The sequence below is a fragment of the Lytechinus variegatus genome, chromosome 7 (assembly GCF_018143015.1).
Source record: "Lytechinus variegatus isolate NC3 chromosome 7, Lvar_3.0, whole genome shotgun sequence".
NCBI lineage: Eukaryota > Metazoa > Echinodermata > Echinoidea > Temnopleuroida > Toxopneustidae > Lytechinus > Lytechinus variegatus.
This window is the reverse complement of record NC_054746.1, coordinates 28,256,214-28,275,948: the sequence shown is the minus strand read 5'-3', so window position 1 is coordinate 28,275,948 and position 19,735 is coordinate 28,256,214. Positions and strand designations below refer to the sequence as shown.

Sequence of the window (19,735 nt, the reverse complement as noted above, 5' to 3'; positions counted from 1 at the left end):
TTTCAGCATTGTGCTTGTCTGATTTTTCTCTAATGATTCAAATCAACATTTTTCTGAGGTGGACTTGACCTTTAAGTATGAAAAGGCTGATGTACTGAAGAGGGGGGAGTTAGGAGTGTAGTCTGATGTGTAAACCCTTCACTCGAGTTAAGGGTCTGAATGTGCAGCCTACTCATGCCTTGTGCACTGAAGGCCCTGTGCTAGTCTTTGCGTGGAGGTGCACTTGCTGATCAAAGTTTCAATCAGGGTCTGTGCCTGCAGACTACTAGGAGGGGGGGGGGGCTGCTGGGGGATGGACCTCCCTCAATATTTTTATACTATCTGATCTTTTTTGCAAAATCATTGTTTTGTATCATCCAATGTTATAATAAAAAAACATTTCATTGTATCTTTTGGCTTGCACGCTTAGCTCAATTGAATAAAAAAAACAATACACGGTATTCAAAATTAAGACCTCTTTGCCCGTCATTTTACCTCTAACCATTGGAGTACAAAATTGATCAACAATATATATTTTTAAGGTCACCACACCAGTCTACGTGATTATTACAAAGTAAACTTTGCCATGATTTTTCTTCAAATTTTATTTTGTGAAGTGCGACATGTAAATATGAGACTCTATAAAATACCTTTTCGATAAAAATTCAAATAACTTGAGCTGTTGATGAAAGAAACGATCGGAAACATTACTCCTAAACGCTTCCAGTGAAAGAAATACGTTAATAATATCTACAATGGAGGTATTGTTTAACTTTGTGAGCAGCCGATTTAAAAAATTCTCAAACCAAGATGAAACATGTGTACAAGTGCATGTATTAGAACTAATAAACCCTGAAAACAACCATTATTGAGAATGAAAAGCTAAAACTACAAGGCAAACCCCGATTTTGTAAATAGGCGTCTTATATACACCTAAATAGTACACATAAGTGTACAGGGGCGGATCCAGCTTTCGCCAATAGGGGGGGGGGCCGAAAAATATTTTCATCAACATTTTTCTCGATTGGCCGCTATAATCTGATTTTTTTTTTTTTTTGGGGGGGGGGGTTCAGCGGGTAATCCTAACTAAAGACTGAAGTCTTAAGTATATGTTAGTTTTTATTGTTATAAACAAGATAAGGTATCTCATGTGGTCTTAATATATAATGCGAACGCGAAGGGCGAGCTAAAATTCTTTGATATTTTATGTCCTTAGAACTGAAGATTCTGAGCAGTTTTTATAATCATGAACAAAGATAAGTATCCAACTAAACAATGCGAGCGCGAGCTGAAATTTTGTTATAGTAACGTGAAAAGGGACTCAATTGTGACTGTTTTTTTTTATTAATGAAGAGGATACAAGTATCACCAATTAAATAATGATAGTGCGAAGCGCGAGCTCAAAATTTTTGATATTCCGACCTGAAAACTGGACAGTCTAAGCGCGTTTTTATTTAAATAAACAACAAGCTGTGTGTCTCAAACAATTAAATGCGAGCGCGAAGCACGAGCTTAATTTTTTTTTATACTGACATAATAAAGAAGCATTTTGACAAATTTTGGCAAGAATTTCCAAACAGGATAGGTATCTCACAAATCAAACAATGCGAGCGCGCAGCGCGAGCTGAAAATTTTGATATAACAATTTGTGTAAATCAAACAAAATAATGAAAGCTTGATGTGCGAGCTAAAATATTGTGTGCAAATTGATTTCAGAACTGGATATATGAAGTGTCATTTAATCCTCTTAAATGGAATTCATTACACAGGCAATGCGAGCGCGAAGCACGAGCGAAGCTTTTTATGTAAAGTCTATATTATTTTTCAATTCTTTCCCTCATCTTTTATTTGTTTCCTTTCGGGGTCGGGCCGGCCGTTACGACACTGTAAATTGCACATCATGGGTATAATACCTCTTTCTTACCTTTCTTTCTGATTTTCGTAGTTACAATATTAAGATAAAGAGTACTCTTTTTTCTGCAGGCTGTCAAAATATAGGGGGGGGGGGGCGGGGCCGGCTCGGCCCCCTCCTGGATCCGCGCCTGAGTGTATGGGATGAAATTAAGATGGTGTTTCTGGTCACTTTATATTTCAATTTTTGAAGCACTAAATAAATTATTTTCGAACGCAATTTTTTCTGGGCTTCATTTTTGTAACATATCGCAGACACAGGTGACAAGTGTGACCTTCTAGCTCAGATTTTTAAAAAGTCAAACCAATGTTAACCAATCACTAGAGGACTGATATGGTACACAATATGTTGGCGAATAACTCGCACGTGGCGATACGGTAACAAAGTGAATTAACAAAAATCGAACTCTGTAATCCTTTGATATACAGGCGTATATTTATATCCATTTATCAAGCATTGTTGACAGTTCTCTCAAATTTTCATATTTTCAATAAAACCATCTTAAAACCAGGGTTAACCTACTATTTAAAGCAGTGGCGTACAGATGGGGTAACTGGGAGATCTTGCCCCCCCCCAAAAAAAAATAATAATAAATCTCGACCGAGAATAAAAAAGAAAAGGAAACAGCGAAAAGGGTGAAATTGGATATCATGTTCTGAATATTATGTAAAAATATATCATAATGGAATTTTTAAAAGAAAAAGTGTCAAAATTTTGCTCGCTCGCTTCAGTCGCTCGCAACTTCTTTTTATAAATTTCGCCCGATGGGCCATATCTGCCCCCTCAAACCTTTCGGCTCATTACGCCCTATGAATACAATGACTTACAAATATCATTCCCTCGAAGCGTCTCCAAATAATGAAAATTTGTAATTATTGCAATCTAAGCTTGGGTAATGATTTCACTACTGGCTGCACTACCTATCTAAATACAATCCCAAAACCAGGGCTGTGTACCACTCATTGCCTTCTACAGTGGCGCAACTACGGGGGCACGTGCCCCCCCATCGGCTGGCCCCCAAAAAAGGGGGAAAGGAGAAAAAGAGGGAGAAAGTAAGAAAAACAGTGGGGGATAAAGAAATTATTGTATATTATATTCTATTATGTTACGTTATATATTACATTATATAATATTACAACTTTATGAAACATAAATTGCTTAGGGCCTATGTGTTCATCATTTCTGGTGCTCAAATTGTCTGTTTAATTCCTGATGTACTAAAACATTCCGTTTTCAAGTCAATATACACCAAATAGGCCTATAGTTGCAGTTATTATTTCTCATGTAGTGGCATGATATTATGCTTCTTTTTCATGATTACCTAAAGTGATTACCTCCTTTCAATATCTGAATATAAACTTTTCAAATCCGTACTATATCTCGCGTTAGTGGATAGATGAGATATGTATGATCTTCTTAAAATGTCCCCTTTTCTAGTCTGAATGTCGAAGATTTTCAGCTCGCTCTTCGCGCTCGCTTCATTTGTATAGTGAAATACTTATTGTCTTAGTCAATTCCTACGAACAAGCATTAGAATGCCCCTTTTATGTTTGCATTTCAATTTTTTTTCAGCTCGCGCTTCGCGCTCGCAATATTTGATCTGTGATATAAGTATCATGTTCATAATTACAATGACTACAAAAAGTGTTTCATGTGTTTAAATGTAATTCTAACAAAATTAGCAAGCAATTGGCGCTCGCATAAGATGGCTATGGTGAGATATGTAAGCTCTTCATGAATTTCTAAAAAAGGTCCTTAAATTGTCCCTATTTGGGGTCAATAAATGCACCAACAAAAAATTCAGCTCACGCTTCGCGCTCACATTGTTTGTTTAGTGAGTCAGATATGTATCATGATTGTAAAAAATTGCGTCTAATGTCCCCTTTTTAGTTCTGTATGTACAAAATTTTCAGCTCGCGCTTCGCACTTGCCATGCTTGCATTAATTGATTAGTGAGATACATATCCGTTTAATGGCACAATTCTTAAACTTTCTCTTTCAGGTCAGTATAGGCCTACCTAGCTGGCAAGAGCGCGCTTCGCGCTCTTACAAAGTGACTCAAAATATTTGCTGGTGCCCCCCAATGCCGTGACCCACGGTACGCCACTGGCCTACTATATTATCTTCATAATAATATTGTAAAAATTGTTAATCAAATATTTTGCCACGATATGTATATATTTCAAATTCAAATCTGTCACACTGCAAAATTGAGAAAAATTAATTCTTTGTGAAAATCGAATTACATCAACCCATATCAGTTTCGTGTTTTGCAAAAAAAGTGTCCAATCATGATAAAGATCAGTAATGAGAACAGTTTTCAATTACGAGTTTAAATTCTCAAAATTTATTTTAGATACCAGTACACAAATCTCTACTTTTTCTTCGTAAGTTATTCTTCCTATAATGTTTATATGTGACTTTTTAAAACCCTTTTTGTATCTGCATTTAACTTGTGACTGACACACCTGATATTTTTTTTCAAATTGCTCTCAACATAGTGTACCCATCATCATGTTTTTTATGTGAGTTGTAGCGTTTAAAAAAAACACACATGAAGTACATGTAAAACTGGTCACTGTATGGCCTTGGTTTGTACGCAGTGTTCAGGTGATTAGCAATGGTTTTATTAATGTGTGTAAGTTTACAATTTCCTATCATTTATCATTACGTGTTTTTGCACTTTTCGGCAATCAGGGGCCCGTAACACAAAGCTTAGCACTGATCGTAGAACAATTTTCTACTATTGATTTCATTGACTACAATGTACAACCAATCGTGAAAATCAAGCATACGATTGATCACTAACCTTTGTGTTACGGGACCCAGGTTATGAAAGATTTTTTTTTAGAGAGAGCGTATCAAGTCATTCTACTCATTACATGCACATGACGCCGATAGAGTTAAATACGTTATACAACTCTATGATGACGCCCTAAACGGATGATGTATCAATAACGCCGTCGTTCGACATGTTCGAAGAGTAACGTTTCAATTGTTGTAAGTTATTTTGGATTTTTATGCCAAAGCTCAATATTACATCATGTGCAGTGGGGAAAAGCACTTAAGGTATTTTTCCTATTTCATTTATAATCAGTATGTGGATTATATTTTGTGAAAGCGTTTTTACTATTGCTCTTCACTTTATCGATAATATCAATTTGTTTATTTGTGTTCTCCTTTACATGGATGTTGATTACATATTTAGTTATTTTTATCATATCTTGGTATATTTTTATTGCTATACTGTCACAGGAGAATGACAAGGGTGTGTCAGATTGAGGACAGTCACAATGTTCGTAGTATTCGTATGAACAGCTTAAATGTACAAAGGGATTCGTATTGTTAAGACAAAAGAATTAATTGATATGCCAAAAGACATATCAGCTTTTAATTAGCTTATATAGCTAAAAGAATATGTGGGACAATCGGCAGGTCATTCTTAATTTGTTGTAAAGCTGCTAGTATGTCTTTACGTAGTTTGACTATATGTCGGTATGCAAGAAGGAAAGGAAAAAGTCTGCCTTATTGTCATTTGAAGTTAGTTTCATTTCATGCATTTTATAATGTGTTTGTTTATACAGTATTGTGTTTAACATGCTCAAAGAGATTTCGTTTTACATGTATTTCTAGGGTTGCATACACAATATCATGATAATATACTATGTACGGTATACATTATAAAGATGTTACTCGTACACTTATACTTTATTAGCTGTTAGGGAGAAGGTGCAATGATGTGAGAAGAAAGAAAACATTTCTTTTGGAATCAGGCTGGGCAAGGCTTTGTCCACTTTTGTTTAACAGCGTTGTTTAGAAATTATGTTCACCGTAATGTGTTGTATTGTGTTATAAAGTTTATAATTTCAGTCGTGATATTCGCTAGAGATGTAGAGTTGAAGTTGTGTACCACATACACAATATACAATGGTAACGGTAATTCAGTGAGGTGGAATGCCCCAGGTATAAGAATTTTCTGGTGCTTCAGCATGTATCTCTTGAATATGAAATTATGATCGATTAACGGTGCATGTTGAGGGGAAAATGGATGACGTCACTATTTGTTATGTTTATGGTCGGCTATGTTCAAGCATTTTCAGCCTGAGTTTATAATAAAGATGGAGTGACTTTAAGTAAAGTATCCGAGGTGTTTAATTTCCTCTGCTTTGACGGTGATTGAACAAATCAAAATCATGATGATTTTATCGCGAAGTAAATGTTCAGGCCTTTCGAATAGTCAGGTTATAAAATCAACTCCAAGTGGCTTTCTTTTCACCACAATAAAAGCGGTAAAACTGAAAAATGAAATAAAACAGCCATAAACTTAAAGCCAAGGCGACCCCAACCGTAAATTCATTCGAATAAAAAGAGACAAAATCCAACAACCACACCACCGAACATTTCATCGATATCGGATGTAAAAAGAAGAAAATTTATATTTTGAAATATTGCTAAATTTCACAAAACATTTATGCACATCCTGATAATTGATATGATTATGAGGGGACTGATGACGTTACTCACTATTTCTTTGGTATTTTCTTATATAAAATATCCTAATTTTCTCCTCATTGTCCTGCGAAACAAAGTTTTGTTCTCCCTGTATATGTAGAACTACAAATGTTTTAACATTAACATGCATGGTTCAGTCACGTTGGTCCATATTGTCACATCGGTAAAAAAATGAAATATTGTATAATTTGAATAAGAAAAAAAAAGTGTTTCAGGGACATCATTGACTCTCTCATTTGCATACACTGCAAAAACTCGGTGTTAATTTAACACTAGACCGGCATCTATACATGTAAATGTTCACACCAGAGAAGTGTCGAAACAACGCCAGTTTGGAATCAAACCGATTCTCTTTTAATACTAATTAGTGTTGAGTAAACACCTTTCTGGTGTTAGACCAAAACCAAACTGGTGTTGTTTAACACTTCTCTAATGTGGACATATATACATGTACCTAGATTCCAGACTGGTGTTAAATTAATCAACACCGGAGTTTTTCCAGTGTATAATTGGATTGTGAAAATTAAACAAAATTTTGAAATATCATGACTTTCTTTATTTTATATCAATTGATGAAATTTACAGTGTTGTGATTTTTTTGGTATTTATTTAAAATCACATTTTTTGAGGGTAGACTTGACCTTTAAAAAGAATGACTATGAATTTAAATAAAAATCTACTACCCGGAGTGACCGTTAAAGGGATTTTTTCTATGCACCAGAATATACACCCTGTTATTTCTAATGCCCCCTAAATTATACTAATTATGTATAGAACTTTTGAGTGCATGCATGTTGTTATAACAATACTTGGCCAACTATGAAATACCAGAATGAAACTACGAAATATTCCCGAATGGCATATTGAAATTTAGTCTTGGGTCAAGGTAATTATTTGCAATATATATAAATACCAATGACATACTGCATGCATGCAAAATATTTAACCCAGAGAATCCAGTAAAAAGGTTTTCTATATATATCTTTAGAATATATTGTGGATAATACGAGCGCGGGACGATTTAGGCGGTCTTTAATTACACTTCGCTCAAAAGGACTATAAGTTGATTAATGTTTTTGTTTCATCTTGTGCAGCTATAAAGCATTGTTTATACAAGATGTCCGAGAGAGGGGTCTTCTGCTTTTATTTAAACAATACCGTACGCATCTAATATCCCTGTGGGATGTTGTGATGTTATTCTTCTCCTTCTATCGACCGTGAAACTATTTCATCTGCCTTAGGCTGGGTTGTGTAATTATTAGAATCCGAAATGACATTCAAGAACCGATCATGATGATAGACCGTGTCCTGGGTTAAAATCCGGAGATGACAAAGAGAGAGAGAGAGAGCATCTGACAGTCTCGGCTGCATTACGCGATTCAATATTGCAGCGGTGCTGACTTTGAAAACGACTATAGAATAATCATTCATAATGATATGATGATTAAATGATATGTTCATTGACCCTAACTTACATTTAACATTGATCGTATGACCGAAGACTTGTGAAAGATGATCAGTAATACTTGATTAACCTTACTATACTGTGCGTATCAAAAAAAAGTTTACACTTTGAAAAAATCCTGCAAAATTATACATTTGTAATATCCTGAAGATTGTTCCACATTTTAACATTGGTACAGGTCCATTAAAGCAAATGACGATATAACTGTCGAAAAATATTTCCGCTTGAGTGAGCACCACTCACTTTTGAAAAGTTAGTGAAAAATGATTTGCGCAGAAATTTGAAATAGTTATGTGAATAAAAGTAGCCCTTAATCATGAAGAACACATGGAATTTAGCTAGTAAAATTGATTTTAAGATATCTTCTACATTGTTTGACTTGTTTCCTTGCCCAAAACACTTCGAAGAGTGCATTTTGCCCCACCCCACTCCCCAACACACCGAGGCCATCGTGACGATATTTGCTTTACACTGAGCTGTGATTTACATGGAATGGCTTAAGCTTGATTTTCATTTTGTTAATCATTGCTTAGCTTGGGAAAAGTGTGGATAAACAAGTATTAAATGAAAAATGAAATGTAAACCAACTTTCAATGACAAAAACTTAGTGAAAAAATGCTGGAGATGTTTGATGTAAACTTTTGTTCGGATTCAGTTATGTCCTCAGATCCAGCTGGCACAAATAGGGTAAAGGTTGTGCTTATTGAGTGTTGAAATTTCAATTTGGGTGGCAAAATTGTCACAAAATGCTTAAATGTATCCGTTTTATTCCAATTGCCTAAAAGTGCAAGGAAAATGTATGATAAATCTTTCGTAGTGTCAGTTTGATTTCGTCCTTTCGACTTGACACAGCATGAAAACGAGCATTTCTGCGCAAACAGATTTCTGCGAGCTTTACAGAAATGGACAGTGCTCACTCAAGTGTAACATTCTGACAAAACTTTTACTTTCATTGGACAGATGAGACCCAACTGAAGATTATATGTGAAAAAATTACCCACGTGTTGTGTATTTTTTTAATTCCCAGGACTTTTTCAAAGTGTAAACTTTTTTTTGATACGCACTGTAGTTTATGCCCACATTTCATGAACTAAATCCATAAACTTTCAAAGTTATGATGGCAGCTCAACAAATAACCCCTAACACGGCCAAAGTTCATTGCCCTTGGTCATGTGTTCACTAATGCTTGATGTCCAAGTTTCATGAACTAGATCCATATACTTTTTTGAGTTTATTAAAAACAACTTAACCTTGACCCGATTTTGTTTTGATTCCCCCAACACAATCTGAGTTCACTGAGCCTAAATGACCTTTGACCATGGTCATGTGACCTGAAACTCACGAAGTATATTCAGTGATACGGCTTGATTACTCGTATGTCCAAGTTTCATGAACAAGATCACTAAACATTCCAACATGATCAAAGTTCATTGACCCTAAATGACTTTTGACCTTAGTCATGTGACCTGAAACTCTAACAGGATTACAAGTAATGCTTCATTATCCTTATGTCCATGTTTTAGAACTAGGTCCATATACTTTTTTTTAGTGATGACATTTCAAAAACCTAACCTTTGGTTAAGATTTGATGTTGACGACGCCGCCGCCGTCGTCGGAAAAGCGGCGCCAAAATTCTCGCTCTGCTATTATATGCAGGCAAGACAAAATTCCATCAAGGAAGCAACGTACATTACTGTACAACAATCTGATAATGGTCTGCCTAGTGCAGATAATAAGGAGCAAGATTATATTTTCATTCATCAGTATCTTAAAGAGATAACAAAAATATACTATATGTAATGGACCAGTTGATTTACTTGTTGGTTATTTCACAATTTAGTATCAATATCGTGTTTAGGGTTCATAGGGATTTGACATGTAATTTATTCCGGGTTTTTCTATCAAGATGGTGTTAAAAATAAGAGTTCTCTTCATTTTGAAAATCAAATTAAGAAATATAATTAACTGAAACTTAATTTTCACCTTAGTTTAAAGCTGTTCTATTTGTTGACCGATAATATATAGTGCGTTTCAAAAGAAAACATTTTTGAAAAAAAATCCTATGAAATAAGAAAAATATAATATCCCCTTTTTCATTCTATATTATTTTGGTATAGGTCTCTTTAAAGTGGGTGGGATATTTACCAACACTGTGTATTGTATCGCATTTACTGTGCTAGTTTTGAAGTTACCTTTTGAGATGAATTTTAGTAATGTATATAAAAAGAGCAAAGATAAAAAGAGCAGAGGGGTAAATGACAAGAGGTAAAAAGGGAAGATGTGACAATAGCAGAGGTAAAAGTGGCCGAGGTACACTATTAGAAATAAACAGTAGATTCTACAGAAGAAAACTAAAAAAAAAAGGTTTTACAGAAAAAACAAACAAATAATTTTGAAGATTATAATAACAGGAGGGTTTTCCACAATTTTTCTACAATTTTACAGAACAGATATGTTTTAAAAAAGGGGGAAACAGTTTTATTACAATAAATTTGTAATGGTACATGCACAACATGCCAATTTTCTGTAAGTTTATACAAATGCATGCATGTAGGATTACACAGTGCAGTAAGATTTCAGGTGTTCTCCAGACTCTGTTGCAGGATTCTTTTTATTTTTTAAATATAAATTTTCTAACAGTGTAAAAAGTGGTGGAGTTGAAAATGGCAAAGGTACAAATGGCATAAGCAAAAATGAAAGCACACCAACAGCACTTCCGCTTCCAAGGGTTATGACCATCAAGCCGTCTATATCATGCAATGGAAAAGAAGGTTTATGGTCTTCTTTTATGCAAAGAATCTGAACCAGACGGTCCCCCTCGATCGACCCCAAATTGGTTTACCAGTCAAAGCAAGATTATTATTGATTTTCATAATCAGTTACACAATAGTGCCAGGCCTGGGAACGCAGGCTTATTGTCATTCAAATATTTAAAAAGAATAGTATAGACGACAATAAAAATAAAGCTCCTTGATGATATTCAACCACAATCATTCGTGACAATTTCAAGGTCTAAGCTTTTCCCGCTATGTTCTCTATGTTTTTTCCCACCCCTAACCCTCTCTGTCTCTCCACCTCTCTAAAGGCCTTATCTCATCAACGGAGACGTCGCCGCGACAGTCTCCAACTTATCAGTCGCTGCAGTCGCGGAGGCAAAAATGGCTTGCGCTCTCACCAAGGAGACGTCTCGATGGAACGTTTGAAAGATCATACACCTGACTTGGAGCAGGAGGAGGGATATCAGCACGCGTTCAGTCACGTGGTTTCTGAAGTGGGTCAAACAGTGTGAAGAAGTGTCGCGGAGACGTCTCCGCAATGTATTATAATTTTTTTTGGTCTCCAGCAGGTCTTCGCGATGTCTCTGAGACGTCTCTGAGACATCGCGGAGACATCGCGGCGACGTCTCAGCAGTCGCGGATATCATTAGTCTCCGAGACGTCGCAGCAACTGATGGAGACTTCTCGGAGACGTCGCGGAGACTAGAAACAGTCTCCAAAAATATTAAACATGTTTAATCTTCTTGCGACTCCTCGGAGAAGCTGTAATTTTCATGAGACGTCTCAGAGATGTCGCGGAGACGTCTCTGCAACTAGCAAAATTTGTAGTCGCGAACACTGAGATACCCCCTTTGTCTACTCTTCCTCCTTTTTGTAACGGTAAACCTGGCAAAACTTTAGATATAAACTTTAGACAAAAAGAAATGTTATAAAATGATGAATGAGAATAGTGCAGTTTCATTTTGCTCCTGATGAATTGAATGAAAAAATATTTGTCGTTTGAATTCTTTTTAAAAAGCCTTCACGTTACACCTCCAACGAATTCGTAAATAGCATTGTTAGGCCGATAAAGACATAACGATATGATGAAATGCCTAACCGTGACATGCACTTCTAATTTAATCTATGTACATGGGGGGGGGGGGCTTTTGACAATTCATTGCATCGGGGTTTGAGGCTGGCCATATTTTACCTAGAGCTGTCATTTTCACCTCTCCCATTATGACCTCTGCCATTTTTACCTCTGCCATTATTACCTCTGCCATTTTTACCTCTGCCATTATTACCTCTGCCATTTTTACCTCTGCCATTATTACCTCTGCCATTTTTACCTCTGCCATTATTACCTCTGCCATTTTTACCTCTGCCATTATTATCTCTGCCATTTTTACCTCTGCCATTATTACCTCTGCCATTATTACCTCTGCCATTTTTACCTCTGCCATTTTTACCTCTGCCATTATTACCTCTGCCAATTTTACCTCTGCCATTATTACCTCTGCCATTTTTACCTCTGCCATTTTTACCTCTGCCATTATTACCTCTGCCATTTTTACCTCTGCCATTATTACCTCTGCCATTTTTACCTCTGCCATTATTACCTCTGCCATTTTTACCTCTGCCATTATTACCTCTGCCATTTTTACCTCTGCCATTATTACCTCTGCCATTTTTACCTCTGCCATTTTTACCTCTGCCATTATTACCTCTGCCATTTTTACCTCTGCCATTTTTACACCGAGCCCTCACCCTCCCCCCTGGAAAAGGCCAACCGACGCCCATGCCTTTTTCCTAATCCTTCCCTAACCATATGAGAAGCGTGATATAGCAAAATTATGGTTAATAATTAATCCACCAATGTAGTCCACATGCAACAGTCCACTGACAGGAACAGATAGCGGTGATAACAATTGGACAAAACCTGCATTAAGGCACTGATCTGACACTTTGTCGAATGTCGAAGTATTTTGATAGTTGCTTTAGAAAATTTGTCTTGTATATTTGACGATCTGTTTTCCATTATCGATGATTGGGGCCTTTTGAGGGTAGCCTCAGGTGTTAGCAAGGAAGCTCCTTGGTGTGAGCGAAAAGATCTTGTGACAGGGGGAGGATTATACCGGGCCATGGTTTGTCTTCATTTCCCACAGATTTGCAGTTCATGCGTCAAATGATAATAATAAAGAAAAGAAATATTGTGCCACCGCTACACTTGAATGGATGAGAGCTCGAGACGATACAATTTAACTATTCAAGGATCGTAAAATGGAGCACTATTCTTGTTTAGATGGAGAGTCGATGATCTGAAAACTGCTAGCTGTTTCAACTCTTGACACCCTTCCGTTCGGTTTCTTTGTTATTTTCTGTAGTATGGCGATTGAGAAGCAACTGAGCGTCCAAAACTCCGAATCATAGCTATACTTTCTGATGTGAATGATGTCGGACAATCGTTTCATAAAATGGCACTGGGGATACGTTGTTGTCATCTGCAAGTGTACAATAATGTTCCTGGACTCAGGCATCGCCAAGTCGTTTGGTGTTCTTATTCCCAGTATGGTTGAAAGATTGGATGAAAATTATGCTACCGTCGGTCTTATCTGCAGCCTTCCTGCAACACTCATGTACTTCTGCTGTAAGTTATACTTTTATCGTACGTTAATTATTTACAAAAAAGAAGAAGAAGTGTGCAAGCATGAAATTTGCAGAAAATATTTGAACTAGAAATGTGACGTGGGGTGTGACCTAATCATTATGTGCGATCTCTTCATTGCATAAATTTCCAAATTATTTTTAAACTAGGGTCTTGAAATCCTCATTCTCAGTCAAATAAGAACACACAATTGCACAATTATATTGTAAGCAATAAAACACATTGCAAGAATGACAATAAAAAGTTAATTGAGATAAATGCAGTATATACATCTGATTGTTTGTCTCCTAGTTGTGGTTTGTAACTAAGTGTACGTTTATCAATCCATTTTTTGTAATCAGACAAAAAAATCTCCCCTTGTATATGCAAATACATGTAATAGCTTTTTGCGGTGCAGCTCCCCTATCGCTCCCCTTAAAACCTTTAGCATGTTTAGGAAAGCTTTTCATTGCTCCCCTCATAATCATAAATATGAGTCCCTGTTTTATTTAGTTTTCAATAGTTATCTTTATCATGTTTACAGGCTATTTGACATTCGACCTTACACTCAACACGACTGGATTCTCTATCATGTCTATTACGGTTGAATAACATTAAATGGGCTCGACTAGTCAACTATGAATAGATTTAGAACTGGAAATGTCTAAATGTCTTCACTTCTTTTAAACCAAATGAATACATTGCTGAAGCTCTTGCCATATTTCGCGCTCGCATACTGTGCAATCAGATACCCATATCTTGCTGAATGTTATAATGTCCCGTTTTTTATGTCTAATTCGCCAAAAATTTCACCTCGCGCTTCGCGCTTGCATCAATTGTTAGGTTATACTTGATCATGGTTATACCAGTGCTTTAGGATATCAAGTTTTCAGGTCAGAATATTTAAGATTTTCAGCTCGCGTTCCGCGATTTGGATGATGATATATGTATCATCTTCAGCTGCAAAATAAAACCAGGTCCCTTTTCAGGTCAGTATGTTAAAATGTTCTGCTCGAGCTTCTTCCTCGAAGTGTTTATTTGTGATTCATCATGATTACGGAAATTTCTTATAATTTTCAGGTCCAAATACATTACATGTCGAAAAATTTGAGCTCGTGTTCGTATTATTCATTTATCTTTATGAGATACCTTATCCATGCAAGAAAAAGTTAAGATGTAATAAAAAAAATCTAGTTAGGTTTTAGCTGCCGATCGGGGAAAATGTGGATAAAATATACCTTGCCCTTCTAGCCCTGTTGGCAAAAGCTAGATCCAAATCTCTAAAATGTCTACTTTATAATTCAGACACCACTCCCCGGAAAAATAATCCTGGCTACGGGTCTGCTGTTGGCATGCTATTGTTAACGTTATGTCCAGAAGTTTTGCAGCTCATATTCACAGTGCTATTTATCTCTGATCTCAGTAATCAATTTTCTTCTGCCTCCTTTTCAGGTCCAATGATATCTTTGATTTTGAAGAGAGTAGGTCGTCGTCCATTAGCCTTGTTTGGAGGCACGATGAGTGGCATGTCTTTGGCACTCTCAGGATTCCTTCCCAACACTGTACTTACAGGCGTGTCAATGGCACTGACAGGTATGATGTAAGCTCACTCATTGCATGCATGTCTGAAATACGTGTACAAAGATATGCTATATATATTTTTTTAGAGCAATGGATAGTCAGGGGCGGATCCAGGATTTTCCCAAAGGGGGGGGGGGGCATTTTTCCGAGGAAAAAATTGACAAGAAAAAAGTCTTCACTTTCAAGGGGGGGGGGGCAAACTTCTGTTTTAACGGCACTTTTACATTACAAATCTTCATTTTGCTTTCAAGGGGGGGGGTGGCAAAGCCGGCCAGTGCCCCCCCCCCGGATCCGCCAGTGTGGATGCAGGTCACTGTATGATACAATGTCTGAAGCATAGTTAATGAATGAACATTGACTATCATTACTTTGAAATAGATGACTTATTTTCTTGACCAAAATCATGATAAGAAATAAAGACTATTTGTGGTTACGCAAACTCAGTCCTCGATATGCATAATATAATCGCGACTATTTTGAAGAAAACATAACCCAACGCGAAAAGTACTGTACGATTAACGAAATAAAAAAAATATAAATATTGCTGTCCACATTTGCTTCAAATACTTTTGTCACATTCCTACGTGGTAAATAAGTGAGCTGTATAGGCATGATATTGATAAATACCCCACAAATATCCAATATTTCATAGAAACATGTTTGATCTGACCTCCCGTACAGGTGCTGGCATAGCATGTGTGTACATGCCTTACATGCTTGTGGTCAACGACTTCTTCCCCGATCATTTCGTTGTCATAAACACCATATCTCTCTACGGTCATACTGCTGGGACAATGATTCTGCCATTCATAACTGAACGATCCTTTGAAGCCTATGGGTACTGTGGAACGTTCCTCATCTTGGGCGGACTCGCACTGCACCTGGTTGTGTGTGCTGTGGCCATACGAAAACCGATCTTGGAGAACCCTGATGAAAGTCAGCGACATGGCTCTCGCCCGTCTCACATTGAAGGTGACGAGATGTTAGTAGAGAATGACCAAGAAACTCAACAGACCTTGAAAACCCCGGAACACTCAAAATTAGACCACGAGCAGAAGAACGTCAAAGATTTCATGTCAGACCAAAGTCCGTCTGTAACTTCAGATATCGCGCGATCAGCATCACTTTCCTCTCTTGAAGAAGAAGTCGTAGGGGAATGTGGCACTGATCAAAGTTCCGCACCACTGTTTCACGACGAAATCAACCGTCCTTCTGATCTCTCACCAGACGTGAACCAAAATGAATCTTTTTATAGGTCATTTCTTCTCAAAGAACCGTTGTTCTTGTTCAATCTCCTAACTATTTACCTCTTTAGCTATGCCTACTATTCTTGGATGTATTTCCTGGTACCCCACGCGAAGCAACTTGGTATCCCTGAATCTCAGGCTGTGTTTCTCTCGACCATCGCTGGAATCGGGGGTATCCTCGGCAGGACAATATTTATCGTACTAGTAGCAAAAGGTGTCGACGCTTTTCACATCTACATAGTTTCCGGAATCACAGTCACTTTGCCGTTTCTTTTGGATTTCATCGGGTCGAAGTATTGGATTCGAGCTGGATTGGCGTTTTTGCAAGGATTGTGTTTTTTTGCAGAAGATGCTATATTTTTCACCGTCGCAAAGAACACGCTGTTTAACCCGGATCATTTAAGTCTCGCCATTGCTCTTGTTTCATTCTTCTTCGGACTTGGTGGAACATCAGCAGGTTTTATTACAGGTATTTAGTTGGGAAATGGGTAGACCGGGGGATAAAATGTGAATAACAATGTCTGTCTTAAATAAATATTATCAAAACAAGTATCACAACTCTTTTAAAACATTCTTAAAATCGGTATACAGTGAAAGGAAATTTCAGCACAGAGTAAACATAGACCAACCATTTATTTCTGCCATATACTGCAATGGAAGCCAATTTGAATAGCAAATCTAAGCATGAATGTACCCATAACTCGGGGGTGCAATAATATGAAATGTATATATATAAATATATAAGAATATATATCTGTCAGAGACTGAAGCAACATATCTGATAACGAGGACATTTTCCATTTTCTTGATATTGATAGTAAAGGATCAGATATTTTTTTCCAAGCGGGATGTGGCGAAAATTAGTATCAAAATAGTAGTACTATAATTTTGGGATGGAGTGTAACAGATTCACCACCACACCCTTCTATTTGCGGACATATTCATTTAATATTGTCCTCGTAAAAAAATCTTTCAATGAAATTATTATATAATTCGTCCTCTTTTCATCTGCACATCTCCTACCTGTTCATCAATGCTGTATTTTTGTTCTTTTGTAATGCAGGATCTCTGTTTGACTTAACACAGTCCTTCACAAAAGTCTTCATCATCATTGGGATGGTACTCGTAACCGTCGCCTTCCAAGTCATCATAACAACGGTCTGCATCAGAAGAAGAACAAATACAAGTGCCATTTCTGAATGAGACATTGTGAACCCGATGGGTACCAGGATGTATCCTAAAAAAAGGAAAAACGGAATGTCACCTTTCTCGAATAGACTATCAAAGCAGGGACATTGCTTGAAAGTAACCCTTTTTAGCGTACATAATATCTTGAATTATTTTGGGACCATGCACCAATGAACTTCACAAAAAAGAATGGTGTGATTTCCTGTGAGCACCGTCAGAAGGAAAGATTGTCACTTTCTTTAAGTCACACGCGTTATATCACGACTTTGATTCCATTTTATTTTAATCTTTGATAAAATTTTCCTCAAACCTTCAACAATATATTTTTCCAATTTACAACTATTCGTCATTGCGAACTTCCCCTTCAAAACAGGTCGATAGAATCGGGTGATAAGAAACACCCATAAATCCACTTGGACTAGCTGCCATGAGGTATTGCTCTAAAGCATTAATTGCTATAGTTGCATCATTTACATAGGTATTGTATCAATATCTATATTTGGATCCATTATGATGTGGCAATAAATTAATTTACTTTTATGACAGAATGTTTTTATTCTTATGTTATTCAAGTTATTTTTTTAATTTTATTTATTAAAATATCTTTATACAGGATAGCAGGCTCAGATTAACTGTTTTTCAGCCTGGTCCTGTTAACATGAAAATAACAGTATATACATAATAGATAAAAAAGTAACATTGGGTTCTGTAATGATTGAGTTCAATAACATTTAAAATTAGAATTAGTACAAATACAAAATTGTTCAAAGATAACATACACTACCAGTCACAATTCCCAGACTTACCACTACCTGCCTCAGCCAAAATCCAGCCGAAACAGGCAATAGTGATTCAAAAGAATGGTGACTGGTATTGTATTCATTTTTTTAATTGATGAAATGGGAAAACTATCCTGTATACAATACAATAACTGTGAAATATGATATAATATGGTATAATTGGCATAGTAAATACAAATAAAACAAAATTTATGAAGAAATCTAAGAATCTATTAACCATTGAGCATAGTATACTAGACTTAACAATAAAATTTTACAAAATAAACATCGCCAAGAAAAGTAATGGAAGCTTACTTGCTAAATGCGCTAATTATATTACATAAAAAGAATTCGTTCCAACACATTGAATATCCCAAATTATTAACACAATCAAAAAGAAAAAAAAATAAAATGAAATGGAACAATAAGCATCTAATATTAATTATTGAAATAAAATTTCTTATAAATCAATTTAAATGTTTCGATAGTTTGTGCATTTTGAATATTATGGGGTACGTCGTTCCATCGTTTGGCACCGGAAAATCTGAAAGCTTGTTTGAAAATTGAAAGGTTAACAACGGGTGAAACTACGTTAAGGCTATCATTATTTCTTGTGTGGTAATTATGTCGACCACAGACCATTTCAATGTCATTACAAAGTTGGGGAGGGGCTAATCCATGTATACATTTAAACATTTGTGTGGCAAGAAAGTATTCTTTTCGTTCATCCATGTCAGTCCAGGATGGGTTTTTTACAAGTGTTTTAAGAGAAATATTTTGATCAAAGTTTCCAGTTATGTAACGTGCGGCTCTTTTTTGCAATCTATAAATTTTGCTTTTGTTTTTATCAGTAGTATTTCCCCAAATAGGTAATCCATAATCGATGCAAGGTTGTATTGTAAATTTATAAAGAGTGTTTAATAATGAAGGACTTAAAAATTTTCTTAATTTTCCAAGAGAACGGATCTTGAATCCGATGGATTTGCATAAGTTATTGACGTGAATGTACCATTTAAGATTTTCATGTATTAAAACCCCTAATTGACTTAACTTGCTCAATTTCAGTCCCATCAATAAAAATTTTCATAGCATCATGGGAGCGTGTTTTTAAAAACATACATTTTTTTGTCGACATTTATCTTTAAATGGTTAAGTTTATACCAGTCATTAAGGGAATCCATATTTGATTGCAATTTTCTCAACATCTTTACCAGTCTCAAATATGATAACATCATCAGCATAAATTGCTATAACACCATACTTAATTGATTGTGATATATCATTTATAAACAGCAAGAAAAGCGTGGGAGCAAGAACTCCCCTTGAGGTACTCCTACAGAAAGTTCTTTCTTAGCAGAAAGCTTTCCTTGTGAAAAAACAACCTGATTTCTATTTCTAAGGTAACATGTAAACCACTTAAGCATATTTCCTACTTTACCATATTGTTGCATTTTAAAGAGTAGAATCTCATGATCTACACAATCGAAACATTTCGATATATCTAAAAAACATGCTCCTATTTTTTCTTTTTCATTAAATGCATCAAGGAATTCATCAATGACTCTGTGGAGACACGTAGTCGTTGAGTGGTGTGGTAGGAACGTATACTGTTCAGTATTGATGAGATTGTGTTTAAGGAGATATCGGAGCAATTGCTCTTGAATCTCCT

The 19,735-nt window shown here is 36.2% G+C and overlaps 1 protein-coding gene across 1 annotated transcript; it reads left to right on the top strand.

Moving 5' to 3' along the window:
- Positions 1-12,519: 12,519 nt before the first annotated feature.
- Positions 12,520-17,865, top strand: LOC121418896 (monocarboxylate transporter 9-like). Its single transcript, XM_041613089.1, has 4 exons — positions 12,520-13,274; positions 14,724-14,864; positions 15,534-16,568; positions 17,163-17,865. The coding sequence occupies exons 1-4, from the start codon at positions 13,076-13,078 to the stop codon at positions 17,300-17,302; spliced, it is 1,515 nt and encodes a 504-aa protein (XP_041469023.1). The 5' UTR covers positions 12,520-13,075; the 3' UTR covers positions 17,303-17,865.
- The last annotated feature ends 1,870 nt before the right edge of the window (positions 17,866-19,735 follow it).

Coding starts and splice junctions, on each gene's coding strand:
- LOC121418896 (XM_041613089.1), top strand. CDS start 13,076: ATGATGTCGGACAATCGTTTCATAAAATGGCACTGGGGATACGTTGTT. Junction 13,275..14,723: donor AACACTCATGTACTTCTGCT/GTAAGTTATACT, acceptor CCTCCTTTTCAG/GTCCAATGATATCTTTGATT. Junction 16,569..17,162: donor ATCAGCAGGTTTTATTACAG/GTATTTAGTTGG, acceptor TTTGTAATGCAG/GATCTCTGTTTGACTTAACA.